Here is a 19594-nt window from a genome sequence, read left to right on the forward strand (position 1 = left end):
CTTCAGCTAGATCGTAACTTAGTTTAGTAAGATTGGTCTTAACCCTTTTTCTTTCAGACTTCCATTATCAACATAGAATTCAATAATTTCAGATTATTTTCCTCTTCCCATTTCCACCTCCTGTTTTGGTATTATCACCATCCTCCCCTTTTTCTCTCTTACCTTTGCCTTCATCATTGGGCTGACCTTTTGTTTTTCTCACCCCATTTTCTCTTCACTTGTAAGCTTGTGTTACCTCTAACTTTTGCTAGTTCTGATTAAACCAGTCCGAAATGTTAACTGTTTCTCCCTACACGGATGCCGCACAACTTGATGACTATTTCTAGCAAGTTAACTCAGATCTTTTTTAAGGATTATATGGGTCGGCACAACATGGAGGGCTGAAGGGCCTGTACTGTGCTGTAGTGTTCTATGGTTCTAACTGTAGCTTTTATCTTGAACACATATTAAAGATAGCAAAGGCACATATTAAGTTCTAGCATGCATTATTTAAAGCTAACTTAATTGGGAGATTATCATGGCTTCAGCAAGGGACAGGTTACAGCAAGTACTTCCTCAATGAAGTGATGACTCCTCACAACCTTCACCTATTTCCCTCATTGAGCGGTTTGTCTCCGCTATTTGCAATCTGTTCATTCTATCAACCATGTTATATTTCAAAAAAATTGGCTACTAGTGCTGACTGACTTTTTTTTAAACAGAAATGAAGTCTGGTGAAAATCTTTCAGCAGATGTATTTATTGGTAAAAGTCACAGTTATATCAGTTTCTGGATACACACACTCTACAACAGCAACAATGTTTTATTCCACATAGTTTGAGAATGAATGGTCTTTATCATAGCTTTTCCTATAAAATAATCATGTATGTCTACAACTTGACAAGGAGGAAATTATACTGAAGTTCATTTCAGTTCTAATTATTGTTTAGTGCCAAGATTCTATCCGTGTTATGGGCAACAATTTGAAACATTTTTTATTAATATCTGCTATTACAAATATAAAACAAAAACATTAGGCTGTGTAAACCAACTACTTCTGCCCCATAATTTTTTAAAGGACCTACAAGGTTTTTGCATCTATTGATGCAACCTTAATTAATGTAACAGATCTTTATAATGAAACCCTGTGCTTCTGCTTCCAACAACTCGTCTCTCCCTTTGGAAACTTTAAGGACAAGCGCCTGAAAAATAATTTAAAAATCACAATTAAGTACAATTCTTAACTGTTTAGTTACAACTCTAGATTATTTTAATATTAATATAGCTCCTAAATCTTGATATGACATTTATATGGAAAACAGGATAATTGCAATTACAATTGATAATTAATTAAATAAAGATGACCTTGCAGGCCTCCAGCCCCCAAAAAATAGTTTGCAAATTTCCCTTGCAGGTCGACAATGCATGTGACTCGTTAATTTTTAATTATCCTTCTGCTAGTCTTGGAGTTAACCTCAAGTAGGTCAGGTTTAGGAACCCCCCCTCAAGTAGGTCTTTAATGTATATTTATCACTTTTGAAAGCTCCCCTTTGGGCCCCAACCCCCACAACCCATTGATCAGACCCTCCCACCATCCATTTATTTGTGCCTTTATTATAAGCTACTTATCCTGCAGCTGCGAGCTACCTTCTTCAACAAATGTAGATTTACAAACAAGTCTTCAAAGTGCTGTCATCTTGGGCTCTCTGGGAGTTTGACCCAATACAGATGAAGACATAGTCACAATAACACATAACTGGGAGAGAAGCTTGCAGGTTGTGACATTACCACTGTCTTGTTGTCCTCAGTCTCTGGGGTGATGGAGATCATGGTTTTTAGGGTGGGGGTTGGGACTGGGGCAGAAGTCTACTGAAGAAGTTGTTGCAATGCATTTTAAAGATAATCTATATAGCACCCATAGTGTATCAGTTATGGAAAAACTGAGCTAATGGTGAAGGATTCTCCTCTTCCCATCAGGCAAATTTCATGGTTTGACCCATATGGCATTGTAGATTTATTCAGGTAAGTGGAAGGTATTGCATCAGATTAAAGATGTTGATTTGGCATCTCACATCCATGTTCATGTGGAGCTGTTCCCGGCATGGTCCTCGGCACTCCCCACTAAACCAGAATTGCTTCCCTGATTCTAAGGCTTGAAGTTATAGTTAGGAGAGAATTACATGTCTGATGCTATCAGTACTACATAATGTTCTCAGTTGGGAAGTTTAAATTGTCAGATCTGTCCTAAATTTATCCTACTTTGGACAATGCAACTGTCAGACTAGATGAAAGAGCTGTGCCTTGCCCAGTCTAGTAAACTCATCTGCAAGAGGTGGATTTGTAAGAATAAGGTCAAGAAGGGTTATTCTTTGTGTTGGTCCTGACATGGTCGGTTCTCAGTGCTGAAAGCCTGATGTTTAATGGATAATGAGATCCTACTTGAAAATAATTCTGGTCCATTTGTCCTCTCAATACTTCTTCCAAGTGACATTCAATATGGAGAAACACAGCTAGTGTTTCAGCTAAGGAATGACAGAAGGTTTCCCTGTCTGATACCATGAAACAGCAACTCAAAGGAAGTACACTTTAATGAACTGGTTTGTGACTATTTGGGGCACGGGGTTCATATGATAAACATGCTTTTCTTCTTTGGTTCGTTCTGTCTCATCTACAGTTAAGTCAAGCATAGAACAGGAAAGCATTTCATCTATGATCACTAACAAGCTGCCGTTGAGGAGATGTAATCCATTTCAGTTCAGGAAGATGGGCAGCACATTAGGTAATCTGGGTACAATCTCTCCCAACTTGGGTCCTGCAATATGAACTCTGCTGTCCTCTTTCATGCTGGGCATAGGAAGAGAACTTAGCCTTTTGCTACAGAGAAGCTTGGTAACCTCACTGACGTGGTGGACTATAAATTGTGTTCCGTCATTGACGAAATGTTGTAATCTGAAAGGATCCCATTACAACAAAGATGATCCCAGAGATCCTTATAGGTATAAACAGCACTGTCCATGACCCAATAGGAAGCTTGAGTTTTGATTGCAGTTGGTGCATTAGCTTGAGGGTTCTGCCTTTTATAAAGAAAATGTGCTTCGTATATTGTTCTTAAGTGAAGCCGATGGTCCATTGCATAATAATTTACCCTTCATTCTCATGCTTGTGACTTGGTCCTGCTCACTTCACAAACCCACACATAGTGGAAGAGCAGCAATGAAACAGATGGGAAAGCAGCAGCAAAACTTCTCAGATGACAATGTTATTTTTCAGAAGTCAGTAATAAGACAGACATTACCCCAGAGACAAATCTGCATCTAACCCGAGTGTAAATGGAGAGATGGCTAGTTAGTGCTGCTGAAGGGTCTTGTTGGTTGTTAACGTCACAAATTGCGAGTTGCCTTTATGTTGTGGTGAATCAGTTGTTGAGACTGTCAAATATCAGAAAATGGTTCCCACTGTAATCTGAGATTTTTAAAACTCCAGCATACACTCCAGATATCCATCTCCCTGAGCACCACACTGAGTAGACAGGAGGTATAGCTGGAACAGGTGTTCCATTGTGGCATTATTAATCTCACACGCTCTGGTTCACTCATTTTATTCATTTTTAATAGAGTTTAATTTTACTCACCTGATTGCAGCACTGGTTCAAACTGCCCAGTGAGGCAAATCTCCTCCTGTTTCTGACGAACAATGCGCTGGATGTTCGATGGAAGACCGTGAGGGTTACGGGAGAAGACGAGGGCGTAGCCATCATCACAGGTTCCATCTGCCTTCTGTCTACGGCAGGCATACGTGATGGCATAGTTATCATAATCGGTGTCAATAACCCAGTACTGATCACCTAGGCAGTATAAACACCGTTTAGTATCAGATAATTGTACATTCTGTAGAACAAGCTAAAAATTATTCTAAATTCTAAAAAGATCAATCTAAATAATTCACATTTGAATTTGGAAAGAGGAGATTTTCAGCATTACAAAAGATTCACTATCACTGAACAATTCATTCATTATACACGTATACATTGCAGATATCAACGATTATCCGAGTTATCAAGGATTACAATATCAGAAGATATTTGATTCAGAGATGATCCCAACTTGTATCTTTTTAGCTAAAGGGTGCAAGTAAGCATAAAGAAATTTAAACTAAAAAAAGTAAGTTCAGCTTCTTTCATGGAGAATTAGAAATTTTATTTCTAAGGATCGCAGTATTGGCGCTACTGGCTGTCCAGCTGATTAGAAGAGAAACATTCTGATGCTTGTAAAGAAATTGAAGATTGTCCATCCAGGTGTGGAGGAACAGAGGCTATAGAATATTTTTAAGATTACTTTTCAGAAAGAAGTAGAATATCAGGTCTTGCAATGCATTAAGCCTTTCTGCTACCAGATGAAATCAGGGCTGAATCTCTTCCTTGTGCATGATGTATGTTTGTTTCCATATCTTTTGATTGCTTTGAGTCAAAAAATGTTACTCAGCCTTGGGTAAGGTCAGTGACTGAACTTCCATTATATTCAAGGATGACAAATTCCAAACATTCACAACTCTCTTTGCAAAGAACTTTCAAGTCTATCTAGCATTATCTGTGACTGTGTCTCCTGGTTCTAGACAGTCTAAAATAGGAATATCCTCTCCACTTCTTATCAGATCAGAACCTTGCATGTCAATAAGATCTGTGTTTATTGTCTTAAACTCTGGCTAAAACAGTTCAAGCTGTCTTTCATTGATTCTATTATGGAATTATTGAGTATGGCTGCAAGAAAATGAATCTCAGCTTTTTATATGATGACATGGGTATTTTGAAATAGGACAATTTAATCAATCACTTCCCTACATGCCAAACTAAGATTTCATGAAATAATTCGGTGAATGTTTGCTGTCAGAATAAATATATTCAGTTTAGTGATGGAAACCAAACCATCACAGGGGACTGTAGATATGATCTCCTTGGCCTATAACTCAACCAACTTGCAAAGGAAATCCACATACCTTTTGCCATCCTATATGTTTATTAAAAGTATTCAGTGTTGACAGTGCCGTACACAGATTGGACGACCGTGTTGCAGAGAACCTGCATTCAGCACACAGGAGCAAACCTAAGCTTTCCATTTCCTGCCATCCTATTTTTCCATTCCACTCCCAAGCTCAAAACCATGCAGGACATAGAGCAGAGAAACACGTGCCATTGATACCATCTCACCGGAGGATGAGATCACACACTAGCTCTGTTGCAGGAAACTCTGAAGCAGAGTTCAAGGGCAAAAGGTCTACTAATGAAAGAACTTAACCTGCCTGAAATGTTAACTCTATTTCACACTCCACAGGTGCTTGATGAGCTCAGTATTTCAGTTTCTTGTTTTTTATGCCAGAAACTGCTTGGTGCACTGGATATCCCACCAAAGAGAGTGCACATGGCCTAACTGAGGACTGACCAATCCTAACACTTGGCAAGGCACTCTGCAACAAAGAACTCTTTCTAACAAGTGGCAAGTTCCATCACCCCTCAAGCGGAACTCACCATGATGGAAAATCTGCACACATTTATACAACACATTACATTATTTTATTAAAGAACTATCTGAAGTGAGAGTGTAGATTCTTTGCTCAAGTTTTTTGTAAATGGGCAATGAACCCAGAACCTACTGACTAAAGGCACAGGAGTTTCCAATTTAGACAAAACTGGCATTGCAGTTGCCAGCACAACACAAGTTAAAGTTACACAAACTCACATAGCTCTGTGTCAACTCATATTGCTGCCATAGAAACAAGGATAATACTCAAGCACACCTATCCCCAGTTCTCATTAAGGCAAGTTTTGAAATGGGATTCCTATATGCTAGCGCACTCCAGAGGTCTTTTAAGAGGCTTTAGATAGGTACATGGAGCTTAGTAAAATAGAGAGTTATAGGTAAGCCTAGTAATTTCTAAGGTAGGGACGTGTTCAGCACAACATTGTGGGCCCAAAGGGCTGTATTGTGCTGTAGGTTTTCTAAATGTATTCACTCCATGGGGGGAGAGAGAGAGTCTCTCTCTCTCTCTCTCTCTCTCTCTCTCTCTCTCTCTCTCTCTCCCTCTCCCTCTCCCTCTCCCTCTCCCTCTCCCTCTCACCTCTCCCTCTCCCTCTCCCTCTCCCTCTCCCTCTCCCTCTCTCTCTCTCTCTCTCTCTCTCTCTCTCTCTCTCTCTCTCTCTCTCTCTCTCTCTCTCTCTCTCTCTCTCTCTCCTCTCTCCTCTCTCCTCTCTCCTCTCTCCTCTCTCCCTCTCTCCTCTCTCCCTATCAGACCACTGCAGGCCCAGTGCCATTTAGCCAGCTGTCACAAACTTCCATATTCCATGTCAGAGCGACCTTAGCCTCTCTAAGGTCAGTTGAAGGTAAGTTATAGAAACATAGGGCGATGGGCAGGGAGGCAGGCATTCGAAAGCATTAACCACACATTTACACTAATCATACAGCAATCCCATTTTTATTCTCCATGTAACCCCACCCCACATTCTCCCACTCACACACAGACTAGGGGCAACTAGCAGTAACCAGGTAACAAGCCGCACATCTGTGGGATGTGGGAGGGAACCAGAACCCCTGGAGGGAGACCATACAGACACGGAGAGTGTGCAGACTCTACAGATCTCAGACCCGGGGTCAGGATTGAACGTAGGTCTCAGGCACTGTGAGGTAACAGCTCTGCCAGCCGTCAAACTGCACCACTCATTGTGTGATCAGGAGAAAACAAACGGGTGATAAGAAATGGTTGTCATGGTTACTGGCTGCAGACGTGGAGGGCTGACTTAGCTGTAGGCTTCTTTAATTAATCTGCTGTTCAAAGTCGAGGTTGATAGTAGGATCAGTGGCTGCCGGCTCTCCCCTTCCTCCTCCGTCTCCTGTTTTATTTGTTTTTTATAATCTTATAGCACCCTCACCTGTTCACATTGCTGATTGTAAGGGCTAGATACTGGTGAAGGTAAGTAAACCTGTGGTCTGTGGAGTGAACAACCTATGTCCGATCAGGGGCAGAATTGCTTGAGGCCGATAAGTGATTAGTCAGGAATAGTCCTTACTGCAAAGCAGCTCTCGTTATAATCACATTCAGCAGAGTACTAATCCTGCCAGGACAGGAAGTCTGCGTCTCAAATAAAGGCAGCCCTGAGGACTATCACAGGATGAAAGGACCATGAAAAATACCACTGTAGTGGGCAGAGATGTGTCTGCCTGTAAACCACTGTGATCTGAGGTGCTTGTAAGACCCACACTGATAAGTCTGCTGTGAGGAACGCAGGAGTCGAGCCCCCTTCACCTGTAGAGAATTAAAGTTTCCCCGGTCGACGGAGCCGCAGTATTCTGGCTGTAACTGTGAACTTCCACACATTGCTGGCTTGTTAGTGGCAGAGTGATAGAAAATGGAAACAGGCACCAGCCAGAGGGCTCCCGTTTGTATTCCAGTGTTCGGTCAATTGCATCCTATGCCTTGATAAGATAGTTCAGGTTGTTATGAGTGATGGACAGACCTGATGGAAATGGGGTGCAGAGTTAACCATTCCCAACCCCCCTCCTGAGAACTACGAACTATTGCTGTTGCTATGCTGCTACTGAGAGAGAGAGATGAAACACAGGCAAGAACATCTGCTACAGATAAGAGGGGGAGAGAGATTGTTGATTTACTGTATTATGACTCTTCCTGGATTATTTACCTTCCACTACAAGGACTTTACTTTGCTCGTTAACATTCCTCAGGAGATAACAGGAGTGGCCTGATTTGATGGACACGGTCATTCAGAGTTGGTGGATAGCTGAGACCCTGTGAGTGGGGATAAAAGACAGGTCTGGAGAGACACCCCTCAGACACACCAGTGGGCACTGACTGAGTGTTGGGAACCCACAGAAAGGTGGGGGGCTTCGGAGACCGAACCAGGAGATCGGTCAGTAAAGCTCACAGTGTTACAGCAGGGCCGGTGGGGACTTGTGGGTGTGTCCACTCATGCCAGAGTGACGAGTCCACCACAGAAGAACGGTCTAGCTGAAGGACAGAGGGGTCATAGCTGAATGACCCCAATGATATGACGGAATAAGAAAGCAATAGAAGGTTTGCCTGCTGCAGCTGTTACATCTCGCTCGCTCGCTCTCTCTCCAACGAATACAACACAACAACCATAACTACCTCAGCACGCATGTATGAACTGAACTGAATCTTATACTTTTCTATGACAATTCATTTACCCCTAGACATCAATAGAGCTTGTTTATTATTGCTTATTATTATTCCTACACTTTTAGGTTTATTACTGCTAACTTGTTTTATATGTATATTTGCATTTTTGATATTGTATTGTGTAGTTTACTAATAAACACCTTTAGTTTGGTATCACCAGACTCCAACGGATTCTTCTTTCTCTGCTGGTCTGACACCCAGTTACGGGGTACGTGACAAGGTGTTGTCAGGTCCACCCAGGGACCTGTCTGCAGGTGAGAGAGGTCCCATCAGATCTACTCCAATCTCTCGTCATTTAGCAGATACTCAGTGGCCACTTCATTAGGTACAGGAGGTACATAATAAAGTGGCCACTGAGTGTATGTTCATGGTCTTCTGCTGCTGTAGCCCTTCACTTCAAGGTTTGATGTGTTGTGTGTTCGGTGATTCTGCGCACCTGTTGTAACGTGTAATTATTTGAGTTACTGTCACCTTGAACCAGTCTGGCCATTCTCCTCTGACCTCCCACCTTAACAAGGTGTTTTTGCCCACAGAACTGTTACCTACTGGATGTATTTTTTTCTGTTTCTCGCACTATTCTCTGTAAACTCTAGAGTCTGCTGTGTGTGAAAATGCAGTTCAACAGTTTGAGATACTCAAAGCACCCGGTCTGGCATCAACAATCATTCCACATTCAAAGTCACTTGGATCACATTTCTTCCCTGTTCTGATGTTTGGTCAGGACAGTAACTGGACCTCTTGGCCATATCTGTGTGCTTTTATGCATTGAGTTGCTGCCACAAGAATGGCTGATTAGATATTTGCATTAATGAGCAGGTGTACAGGTGTACCTAATAAAGTGGCCACTTGTTAAGTATGTCCTCTTCTTTTACCTTAAACATTAAAAGATCTGAGTCAAAGCAGCACCCACAGACAGTGCCGAGGATGCTCTGATTTGAGAGAGCCCCCCTAGTAAAATGAAGGCGCACCATAGAGTCTTTTCTCGGCTATGTTGAATCAGAAGAGATGTTCCTCAATTGCTTGCCCTAACAGAGCTCAGTGTAGAACCTAATTCCCTCCACAGATGCTGCCTGATCTGCTGAGTCCCTCCAACAGTTCTGGTTTTTTTTGCTTGGAGTACAGTGGCTGGTTGAGCAATTAGCACCTTGACGCTGGGAGAGAACACCACTCAGTTTGTTTATCCTCTCAGTAGATTTGGAGGGTATGGCAGAGACGATGTTTCTGGTATCTCTCCAGTGCTTTGTGGTACCAACTGCAGGCTCTCCAGGTCTCTGAACTTTACAGGAAGGCAGCAACCATCCCCAGCAGGTAGCCATACTTCATAGGCAACACGAGTGAATCTGCAGATGCTGGAAATAAATTAAAAAACACAAAATGCTGGCAGAACTCAGCAGGCCAGACAGCATCTATGGGAGGAGGTAATAATGACGTTTCGGGCCGAAACCCTTCATCAGGAATGAAGTAACATGGGATGGTCGAGGGGGGATAAGAAGTGGGGGGAGGGATAAAGTAGAGAGCCGGGAAGTGATAGGCTGAAGGGAAATGGGCTAGGGGGAAGGTGGAGAATTATGGGAAATAAAAGAGAAAGAAAGGTAGGGCTGGGGGGAGAGATTATTGTGAGGGGGGAAATCTGACACCTCCTCTTATCTACCCCTGGACCATGACCCCACTAGGGAGCACCAGTCCATTGTCTCCCAAACCATTTCCGATCTCATCAGCTCAGGAGATCTCCCATCCACGGCCACCAAACTTATAGTTCCCACACCCCGCACTTCCCATTTCTACCTCCTACCTAAGATTCACAAACCTGCCTGTTCAGGCAGACCCATTACCTCTGCTTGCTCCTGCCACACTGAACTCATTTCTGCCTATCTCAACTCTGTTTTATCTCCCCTTGTTCAATCCCTTCCCATCTATGTCCGTGATACTTACCATGCTTTACATCTCTTCAAAGATTTCAAGTTCCCTGGCCCCCACCGCCTCATTTTCATCATGGATGTCCAGTCCCTGTATACCTCTATCCCCCACCAGGAAGGTCTCCAAGCTCTCCGTTTCTTCCTGGATTCCAGACCCAGCCAGTCACCCTCTACCACCACTCTTCTCTGCCGCGCGGAATTAGTCCTCACCCTTAACAATTTCTCCTTTGGCTCCTCCCACTTCCTCCAAACTAAAGGTGTAGCCATGGGCACCCGCATGGGTCCTAGCTATGCCTGCCTTTTTGTCGGCCATGTGGAGCAATCTATGTTCCAAGCCTACACCGGTATCTGTCCTCCTCTTTTCTTGCGTTATATCGATGACTGCATCGGTGCTGCTTCCTGCACACATGCTGAGCTCGTCGACTTCATTAACTTCACCTCCAACTTTCACCCAGCCTTCAAATTCACCTGGTCTATTTCTGACACCTCTCTCCCCTTTCTAGATCTTTCTGTTTCTATCTCTGGAGACAGCCTATCCACCGACATCTACTACAAACCTACTAACTCCCACAGCTACCTAGACTATTCCTCCTCCCACCCTGTCTCCTGCAAAAATGCTATCCCTTTCTCTCAATTCCTCCGCCTCCACCGCATCTGCTCTCAGGATGAGGCCTTTCATTCTAGGACAAAGGAGATGTCTTTCTTTTGTAAAGAAAGGGGCTTCTCTTCGTCCACTATCAACTCTGTCCTCCATCACATCTCCCGTATTTCACGCACCTCTGCCCTCACCCCGTCCCCCCGCCAGCCCACCAGGGATAGAGTCCCCCTGGTCCTCACTTATCACTGTACCAGCCTACAGATCCACCGTATAATCCTCTGTAACTTCCGCCACCTCCTACGTGATCCCACCACCAGCCACATCTTCCCCTCCCCCCACTCTCGGCTTTCCACAGGGATCGCTCCCTACGCGACTCCCTTGTCCATTCATCCCCCCCATTCCTCCCCACGGACCTCCCTCCGGGCACTCATCCTTGCAAACGGAAGAAATGCTACACCTGCTCCCACACTTCTTCCCTCACCACCATCCTAGGCCCCAGACAGTCCTTTCAGGTGAGGCAACCACTTCACCTGCGAGTCAACTGGGGTGATATACTGTTTCCAGTGCTCCCGATGTGGCCATTTATACATTGGGGAGACCCACCGCAGACTGGGAGACTGTTTCGCCGAACACCGGCGCTCAGTCCTCCAGCAGTGGCGGGATCTCCCTGTGGCCACACACTTCAATTCCACAGACCACTCCCACTCCGACATGTCTGTCCATGGCCTCCTCTACCGTCAAGATGAGGCCACATGCAGGTCGATGGAGCAATACCTTATCTCCCGCCTAGGTAGCCTCCTACCTGCCGGCATGAACATCCAACTCACTGACCTCCGTTGATACCCCTGCCCCCCACCCTTACCCCCTTCCCTATCTATTATTTTAGTCTGGTTCTCTTTCTCTCTCTTTTTCCCCCCTCACTATAATCTCTCCCCCCAGCCCTACCTTTCTTTCTCTTTTATTTCCCATAATTCTCCACCTTCCCCCTAGCCCATTTCCCTCCAGCCTATCACTTCCCAGCTCTCTACTTTATCCCTCCCCCCACTTCTTATCCCCCCTCGACCATCCCATGTTACTTCACTCCTGATGAAGGGTGGGTTTCGGTCCAAAACGTCGTTATTACCTCCTCCCATAGATGCTGTCTGGCCTGCTGAGTTCTGCCAGTATTTTGTGTTTTTTTAGCCATGCTTCATACTGGCTTTCAGTCCACGCCCTACAAGTGCTTCAAACACAATGGGCAGCCAACATCATTCCCAAACAGGCACTCGACTCCAGCGTTCCTCACAGCGAGAGATTACCAGGTGAGTAAAACTAACCTTTCATGCAAGTTCTCAAAGCCTCCTTGAAGAGAAATATAACACTCACCCACTGATGGCGTCCTTGGCCCTTAACCAATCAAAGTCGACAAGGAGTATCTGAGAACCTCAAGTTTCTTCACTGTAAGAGTATGGAAGCCCCTTCACCATCCTTCTCCAAAGTCTGTCCTACCTGACCACTCATTTCAGGGGAGAACCTATTTGTGAAGGATGGCTGAATATTAAGAAAAACATTAAAACTCATAGATATTCAGCCTCTGTTTTGGCATAGTGGCTGCTCAAAAGAGGTCAAACATTGTAAGAAGTACTAGAAGTGTGTGCAGAATTATGAAATCAGAAACTAAACCACAAGCAGAGCATAATACTTTTAAACAGGCTGATAAAAGAGCCGCCTTCTTGGCTAGCACTAAAGGTTAGTGCAGTGCAAATGGAATATGTATCCTCTAAAATTTAAATGATCCTAATTACATTCTTTGATTTTTGCTTAGAACGCTCCCAGGAAGTGGTATTGCTGGCAAGGTTAGTTCCTATATCAACAAGACAACACTGACTTCTGTCTATGTGATGAAAATATGCATCTTTCCAGTCCACACAAAGGGTCTTTAGTAGACTACTCAGAGAGCTCAGTCTGTAACCTTGATTTGCTCTGAGGTCTCAGTATCATCTCTACTGGTTGAAGAAAATAATTATAACCATCCAGTGAAACAAATTTACAAGAATATGTCTATTAAAGGCAGTAAAATCAATGGGGAATGAAACTTTTCAGCTTTGATCGTTAAATGTAGTCTCGTCAATATAAAAATATAAATGTCACCATTCACTCACCTCCACTGGACAGGTAGCTTGCAAGCCCCTGGTAGGTCATCTCCATTTTCCCTGGTTCATGAGGATCGGGTACATTATACTGAGCTGCCATATCTGCACAGATCACCCAGAACCTACCAGTGAATGGTCAACCATTTAGTTCCAATAGAAAGCAACCATTACAAAGTTAAAACATGAACAGTGGAAATGTTGTTTACCCCTACTCTACTTGATAGCCCGGGAGATGAAGCAGATACTTTGAGGGAAATGGTCTTATATAATTCCTTTCTGATTTGTTCATTTCTTATCATTCAAAAGAAAGGCTTAAACGTGCATGCTTAGGCTACTTTGGTTTCGAAAGTAATCTGGTGGTATTCTTGACATATGTTATAGATTAATGAACACCCAAACTAGAAAGTCAAAATTAATTAGCATCACTGTGCAAATAGTTAAGAAAAGAAAATACAGAAATGTAATATTCCCCAGTTAGATGTGTTCCATTTAGCAATAATGAAGAAATTATAAGTCGTTTCTTCTTATAAATCTTATGCATGCTCCATTGTAACTGCAGCTCAATAATAGAATCTTAAAGGAGGAACATTGACAATTAAGTAAGTTAAATGATTATTATTTTGGACTTTGCCAAGGGCTTTTTAGCATCAAATCTAGATGGTGGCAAAATGGAACTTACCCAAAAAGTTTTACTCTTCCCTTTGAAGACGCTGTCATAGTTCCTTCATCATCCACAAAGTATTCGGCTGAGATGTTGTCCTGAAGGAACAGGCCCTCAGGGTCCTTCTTTGCCAGAGCATACCACTTTCCAGCGTACTGCAATTTGTAAAATGCACAAATTATAGTGCTATGCTGAGTTACTTGTGTTACAAATATAATTTACAAATTCGTGCAAGATTAATATACATTTTCTATTCTGTTAGAACTCAAGCTGCTGGAAGCAGCTGTTTATTTAATGCTTTTGGGCTTTACACTTATGCTGAGGATGATTATTTAGTCTGGTAGAGCAGACCATCAGCTGCTAGAATTTCTGGTGGAACTCTCAAGACGTTGGCCCTTCCGCCATTTGTGGTGGGAGGGGGCAACGGATCCAGGGACATGGCTTCAAACAATTGGAAGCACTGCTTCAAAATGACCAAGAGTCCTCATATCTTTGGAAAGTGAATAGATCTTCAATCCCAGCAGCATTCTCTGTCAATCAGGACTGCTGCAGGTCCTTTCACATCAGTCCTGGGAGTCTTTCCAACCGCTGGTCCTACAATTGCAAGGCATCTGACCGCAAGTCCCTACCAAGGATTGCGAGGACTGCCGAGAGGATCATCGGCGTCACTCCTCCACCCTTTAGAGATACTTATCAGGAGTGCTGCATACTCAGGGCCCTTACCATTGCAATGATCCCTCCCATCCATCCAACAATCTCTTTGACCCTCTACCATCAGGCAGAAGGTCCTATTACCATTTGGAGCCCCGCTTTCTAAAGGTGTGGCTGATCACTTGCCCAGATTTCTGCAATTGGAGAAGAGCCAGTGCGCAGGCTGGGGCCAGAGTGATTTAGACCCTGGAGTTTTAGGGAATATAGTTCGATGTTAGACAGAAACCTGATGGTTGAGAGAAAGGTGGCACATTGCTTATCTTTTTCCAAAAGGTCAATGGTCTCTTTTTCAATCTTTGTGTCTAAGCTTGAGGCTATATGTAACAGTTGCTTTCTCTGCTTTTATCCCAGTCCAGGCTTCCCTCATGCACTGTGCTGAATTTATATCTTTCTCCAGTTCTCCTCCTATCATCCCTCAGGCCTTCTCCATGTTCCTTGCTCACTGCTACTTTGGATCCAGTCCCAATTCCAATTCCTAATAGAAGGATTCATGAGCAATGGATGAACGGCAGATGAAGGGAAAGATCTTACTTGCTGTATCCACACATACCAGTACTTCAACCTTCCCCCAACACTTAAGACTCTGCATGCTCTGTCAACTGTCAATCCCACTGCACTAACACATAGTATAACCTTTATTGTCCTCTATCAAGCAAGAGGAGCGGCCATAGAATGACTTGTACCAGCAACAACAAATCAGTGAGAGAAAAACACTGTGTGAATAAGACCTCCTACCCCGTTGGAGAAGGGAACATTGACATAATTGGAGCAAGCATCATGACATCACTGATCAAAGCCAAATTTGAGACAGTTTAGCCTGCTTATTCCTTTGTCTGTTTCCCTTTCCAGTCCCACAATCTCTTCTGAGTTACAAGCAATAGATGGAGTGAGTGTACATTTCTCACTCTCTCAACTCCCAGCTTCTTGCTCTTACTGTGGTGCCCAGATCGAATTTTTCTGGCAGTATTTGATCGGCATGACACAAGATAAATCCTGCCTTTTGCCACTGGATTTTTTTTTACATTTTTTTCCTTATTTACTGCAGATTTATTTAAAACATAAGAAACAACTTACTCTCTTCTGGTCAAATCCATTCTTCACACTGAATTGATCAACAACACAGGAGGTGGAAATGGAATCCTCAATAAATGAGATGACAATGGTGAGGAGGACAAACCTGGAGTAATTCATCCTATGAAGGACAATAAAATATTATCTTCAATGTTTTCATACATTTACTCTTACCTCAAAATTGCAGGAATTATGTTGTAGGTTACTGATGGAACAAGTCAAGTCTGGCTGTTCTGTGGTCTCTCCAGATCACTGTAATTTACTTTCTATTACTGCATGTGGCCACTGCTCTTGATAGTATTGGGTGATTTCTCCTCAAAACAGATAAATAACATCTTCAGGATATTGATGGTTGTCACTGCTTTCATTGGAGGTGGGGTGGGGGGGGGGGGGGTGATGATGTGGAATAGAAAAAGTCTTTCAAGTGTTTAGGTCCAGTTCAGATTTTGTTGGTTAAGACCAGGTGGGGCTTGGATTGGTGAGTTGCTGAGGTTTCGATTGACCATTCTCAAGTATTCTGATAGGCTCCAGGAGTGGAGCTTCTCCAGTCAGGGAGTCGGCTGTGTAGAAAGTTCATACTCAGAGCAATCTGAAACTTAGAGAGACCTTCACTAATCTGTACTACTCAACAGAACAGATGTTTCTTGTCTGTTGAGCTCATTACAAATAAATGGGCTGATAGACACCAAAGCCAAGAGGTAAGTTCAAATTCACTATCAAAGCCTATGTACTATATACATCCTTGAGATTCATCTTTGAAGACCAAGGTTCGAGGTGGAGACAGCACGTGAAGAAGTCCCGAAGAAAGTACAATTGTGGGGAAAGAACAGGCTGATAGCCCTGTGGGTGGCTGTCAAGAAATCAGGATGCATCTAGGGAGAATTTATGGAAAAGTATCAGCAGTAACAACTCCAGAGACCATCCATTGCAAAGGAAGGGGTTATCTCCCTCACATCTGACAAGAGGAGTCAGGAAGACACCTCATAGAGAACCTGGTCGGTTTGCAAGTGTGCAAGCAGTGTCCCAACTTAGAAAAAGTAAATGAATGGTGCATGTTAAGCAATCAGTATATACATGAATTAATAGAGCAGCTAGGAAACAGAGCTCTGTTGAGTATGATTACTTGCCTGGAGGTTTTGTCAGATATTGATAAACAACACTATGCTCGGGTGTAGCTATGGTTAAATTGGGTTTGGATTGACCAGATCTGTGGTTAGTTGAATTGAGCTTGGGCCGTGGCCACAGGCATGTGAGGTTCGGTTTGGCCTTGTCAAGAGGGGTTTGAATTGACCAAGATAAGGTCATGTTTGGATTGGCCATGGTTGAGAGGTGTTTGGATTGGCCAAGGTCAGGCCGAGTTTGAATTGGCTATGATCTTGGCCAGGGTGCTTGGATTGGCTATGATTGGGTCGGACTCAGATTAGCTCTGACTCAGAAAGCATCTACCAAAGAGTTATACTATCTTTTATGTAATAAGATATGGTACAAGGATTATCTGAATATTAGAAACATGTTTGTATATTTATGCTATATTGATGTTGAACAAAAGGTTGCAGGTAACAATTGAGTCAGTTATTGCTAAGAGATTAAAATCTTAAACAAAAGGACTGCATAACAGTATTTTGACCTTTAAATGTCACAAACCACTAGTGAGCTCTCAATTATCAACATCACTGGAAATAATCAGTGACTAGAAGTGAACTGGACCCCTGTATCTATACCATGGCTCAAGTATTGTCTAGACGATGGATACTGAGTGGGTAAAATAGAAAATCTAAATGCAGCTGTTTTATACAGTACATAACATTTCATTTAACAGTGTGTTGTACTGCATGAGGACCATATGGGAACAGATAACTATGGAGCTCACCCACCCATTAGACCTACATTATGAGCAATCTATGTGATCCATTCAGCAATTCATCCAGCACACTTTCCTGCCACTGTTACTCAGAAAGACAAGGTCACAAGAACATCGTCACTTCTTAAATTTCCCTCTAAGTCACTCAAGAGCCTGACTTACCCTATATTGCCGTTCCTTCTTCATCACAGGTCAAACTCCTGTGATCCTCCATTCAACACCCCGGTGTCACCACCACCCCAGCCACAGTGAATCAAACATCAGCACCACTGCTATCTTCCCTGTCACCCGGCAACAGGCAATGAAAGCATCATTGCTCACATGATCAGAAATAGATCATATAAAGACAAGTGCCAAAGGTAATTTATTGCAGGCCATCACTATTCAATAAATGTCAGCCCAAGAGATATTAACATGTAAGCTGATGCAACCAAAGAAAAACCTTTCAACCTGGCTGGAGAATTGGCAAGGCAGTAGGACATGGGGCCAAATAATGAAAAGACATTCAAATCAGCAAGGGGCTTTTCACTATATCTGTATGTGACTTGGATGAAAGAAGAGAAAGGTATGTGATCTTGCCTATTAGCTTACTTACTGACTTAATAACTAACTTAGTCAAACTTATTGACTTAATTATTTTCACCTTTCCCTGCTTACTGTGTATCAATTCTGCTATTTCACCACAAATGACAATTAGAAGGGCATAGAAGGAATTGAGATCATTCATAATAGAGTGACAGGATAATTGAAGATTAGCTCAATTGCAAAAAGTGATTGGGAAATTTTGGAAATCTTTTAGAATATTTAACATTCAAATCAGAATCATAACCAACAGTAAATACAGAATAACAATGTTAATTATTATGTAAGTGTGTGATAGGTGATTGTGGACGTAAGGAGAGATTATTTCTGATTTTAAAAACTGGCATTAGTGAATAACACACAAAATACTGAAGGTTCTCAGCAATTCAGGCAGCATCAATGGAAGGGAATAAACAGTCGATGTTTCAGACTGAGACCTTTCATCAAAGGTATTGGCCCAAAATGTCAATTGTTCATTCCCCTCTATAGATGCTGACTGTCTTGCTGAGTTCCTCTAGATTTCCAGCATATGCAGAATCTCTTTGTTTACGGCATTGCCAGATGTGTTATTTTTATTCTGTAAACCAAGAGCCACAATAGTAGGAAACTAAAACTAATCCCATATCCAAATACCTTTAGCATTTATTTCTATTTTGTTTGAAAACCAATAGCCCCTGATGAGATTCCTTTGGCACTAAACTAGTGTATCATTCTGAAGCTTTAAAAACAAAAATATTTCATAGCATTGAAAAAGAGCCACACCAAAATTATTTAACATTTACTCCTATTCATTAATGCAAGCATTTAAATACCAACATTTTGAACATAAGCATTGAGCATTATACTTAAAATAGTTAGCTTTTTCCTCATAAAGCAGAGATTGCTAAAAGTTTAAGAAAACGGTATATACATGAAGAAATAAATTTCCAAAAATTCACCTGTTGTAAATTGCGAGATACTTTCTTGCAAAGGGAACGTCTGTCCTTGTCTGAATCAGATCCGAGGCTTTCTGAATATCAGTTTAATCCCTTTTCTAAACTGCTTTAAATATTAATGAATGGGCAGACTAATTTGCTATTTTTGTCCTGGTACTGCATAAGCTTTTGGTTAATCCAGTCAGAAGAGATCCTCGGGTAATCCTTGTACAAATGTTTACTGGCCACACATCTGAGGGCATTACATACCTGTCACATTTTTAAAATTTATGAACACTTCATTTCAAGGAAGGATTTTTAAACTAAGTCACGCTACATTTAAAGAAAATAACCGAGTTCACACTAGTTTTAAACTGCTGCAGGTATTAAAACTACGATGATCCAATTTGTAGTAAATTGCAATTCATACTCTATTTCACACAGGGATAAAATTTATATGAGGGTTCCCTGTTTAGTATTTCCAGTGTCTTTTCTCTGGGTTCCTACCAAGTTACAATGATAGAATACAAATAGAGACTCCTGGCAATTTTCTCATCCAGGGACAATTAATAACTTGCATCCTCTGTGATGAATGTGATTCTAAACCCTCAGGTCAGAATTTACAAAAGATCGAAGTCTATGCTTAATGGAGTAAGCTTGTTTAAGATTTTAACTAAGAATGTTCTAGCACAATTTTTGCCCCAAAACTGCAGTAAAAGTACAGGGGATGTGTTCTTCCTATAAGAAGCAGTACAGAAAGAGAGTCAGTTGAAGGGAGGAACGGAGTTCATGTTACGGAAGTTTTTTTCACTTAACATTTCTGATCGAAGAAGTGAGCTGGAGCTAAGTAAGTGGAATTTAATTTGACCGTTAGCTAGTCTGCTTACTCGTCGCTTGTGAAATAAATCAGCTTAGTGATTCATCTCAAGCGTCAAGCCTCCACGTCTCCAAGTCTTATAGTTCA

General features: G+C 42.3%; 1 protein-coding gene across 1 annotated transcript; it reads right to left on the bottom strand.

Annotated features, from left to right (window-relative positions):
• Positions 1-722: 722 nt before the first annotated feature.
• rbp4l (retinol binding protein 4, like) lies at positions 723-18788 on the bottom strand. Its single transcript, XM_073042877.1, has 6 exons — positions 18655-18788; positions 15277-15394; positions 13510-13646; positions 12840-12952; positions 3611-3823; positions 723-1181 (listed from the first exon to the last, which is right to left on the bottom strand). The coding sequence occupies exons 2-6, from the start codon at positions 15391-15393 to the stop codon at positions 1168-1170; spliced, it is 594 nt and encodes a 197-aa protein (XP_072898978.1). The 5' UTR covers position 15394; positions 18655-18788; the 3' UTR covers positions 723-1167.
• Between the last annotated feature and the right edge of the window lie 806 nt (positions 18789-19594).

Source organism: Hemitrygon akajei, chromosome 4 (genome assembly GCF_048418815.1).
Source record: "Hemitrygon akajei chromosome 4, sHemAka1.3, whole genome shotgun sequence".
NCBI classification, from domain to species: domain Eukaryota; kingdom Metazoa; phylum Chordata; class Chondrichthyes; order Myliobatiformes; family Dasyatidae; genus Hemitrygon; species Hemitrygon akajei.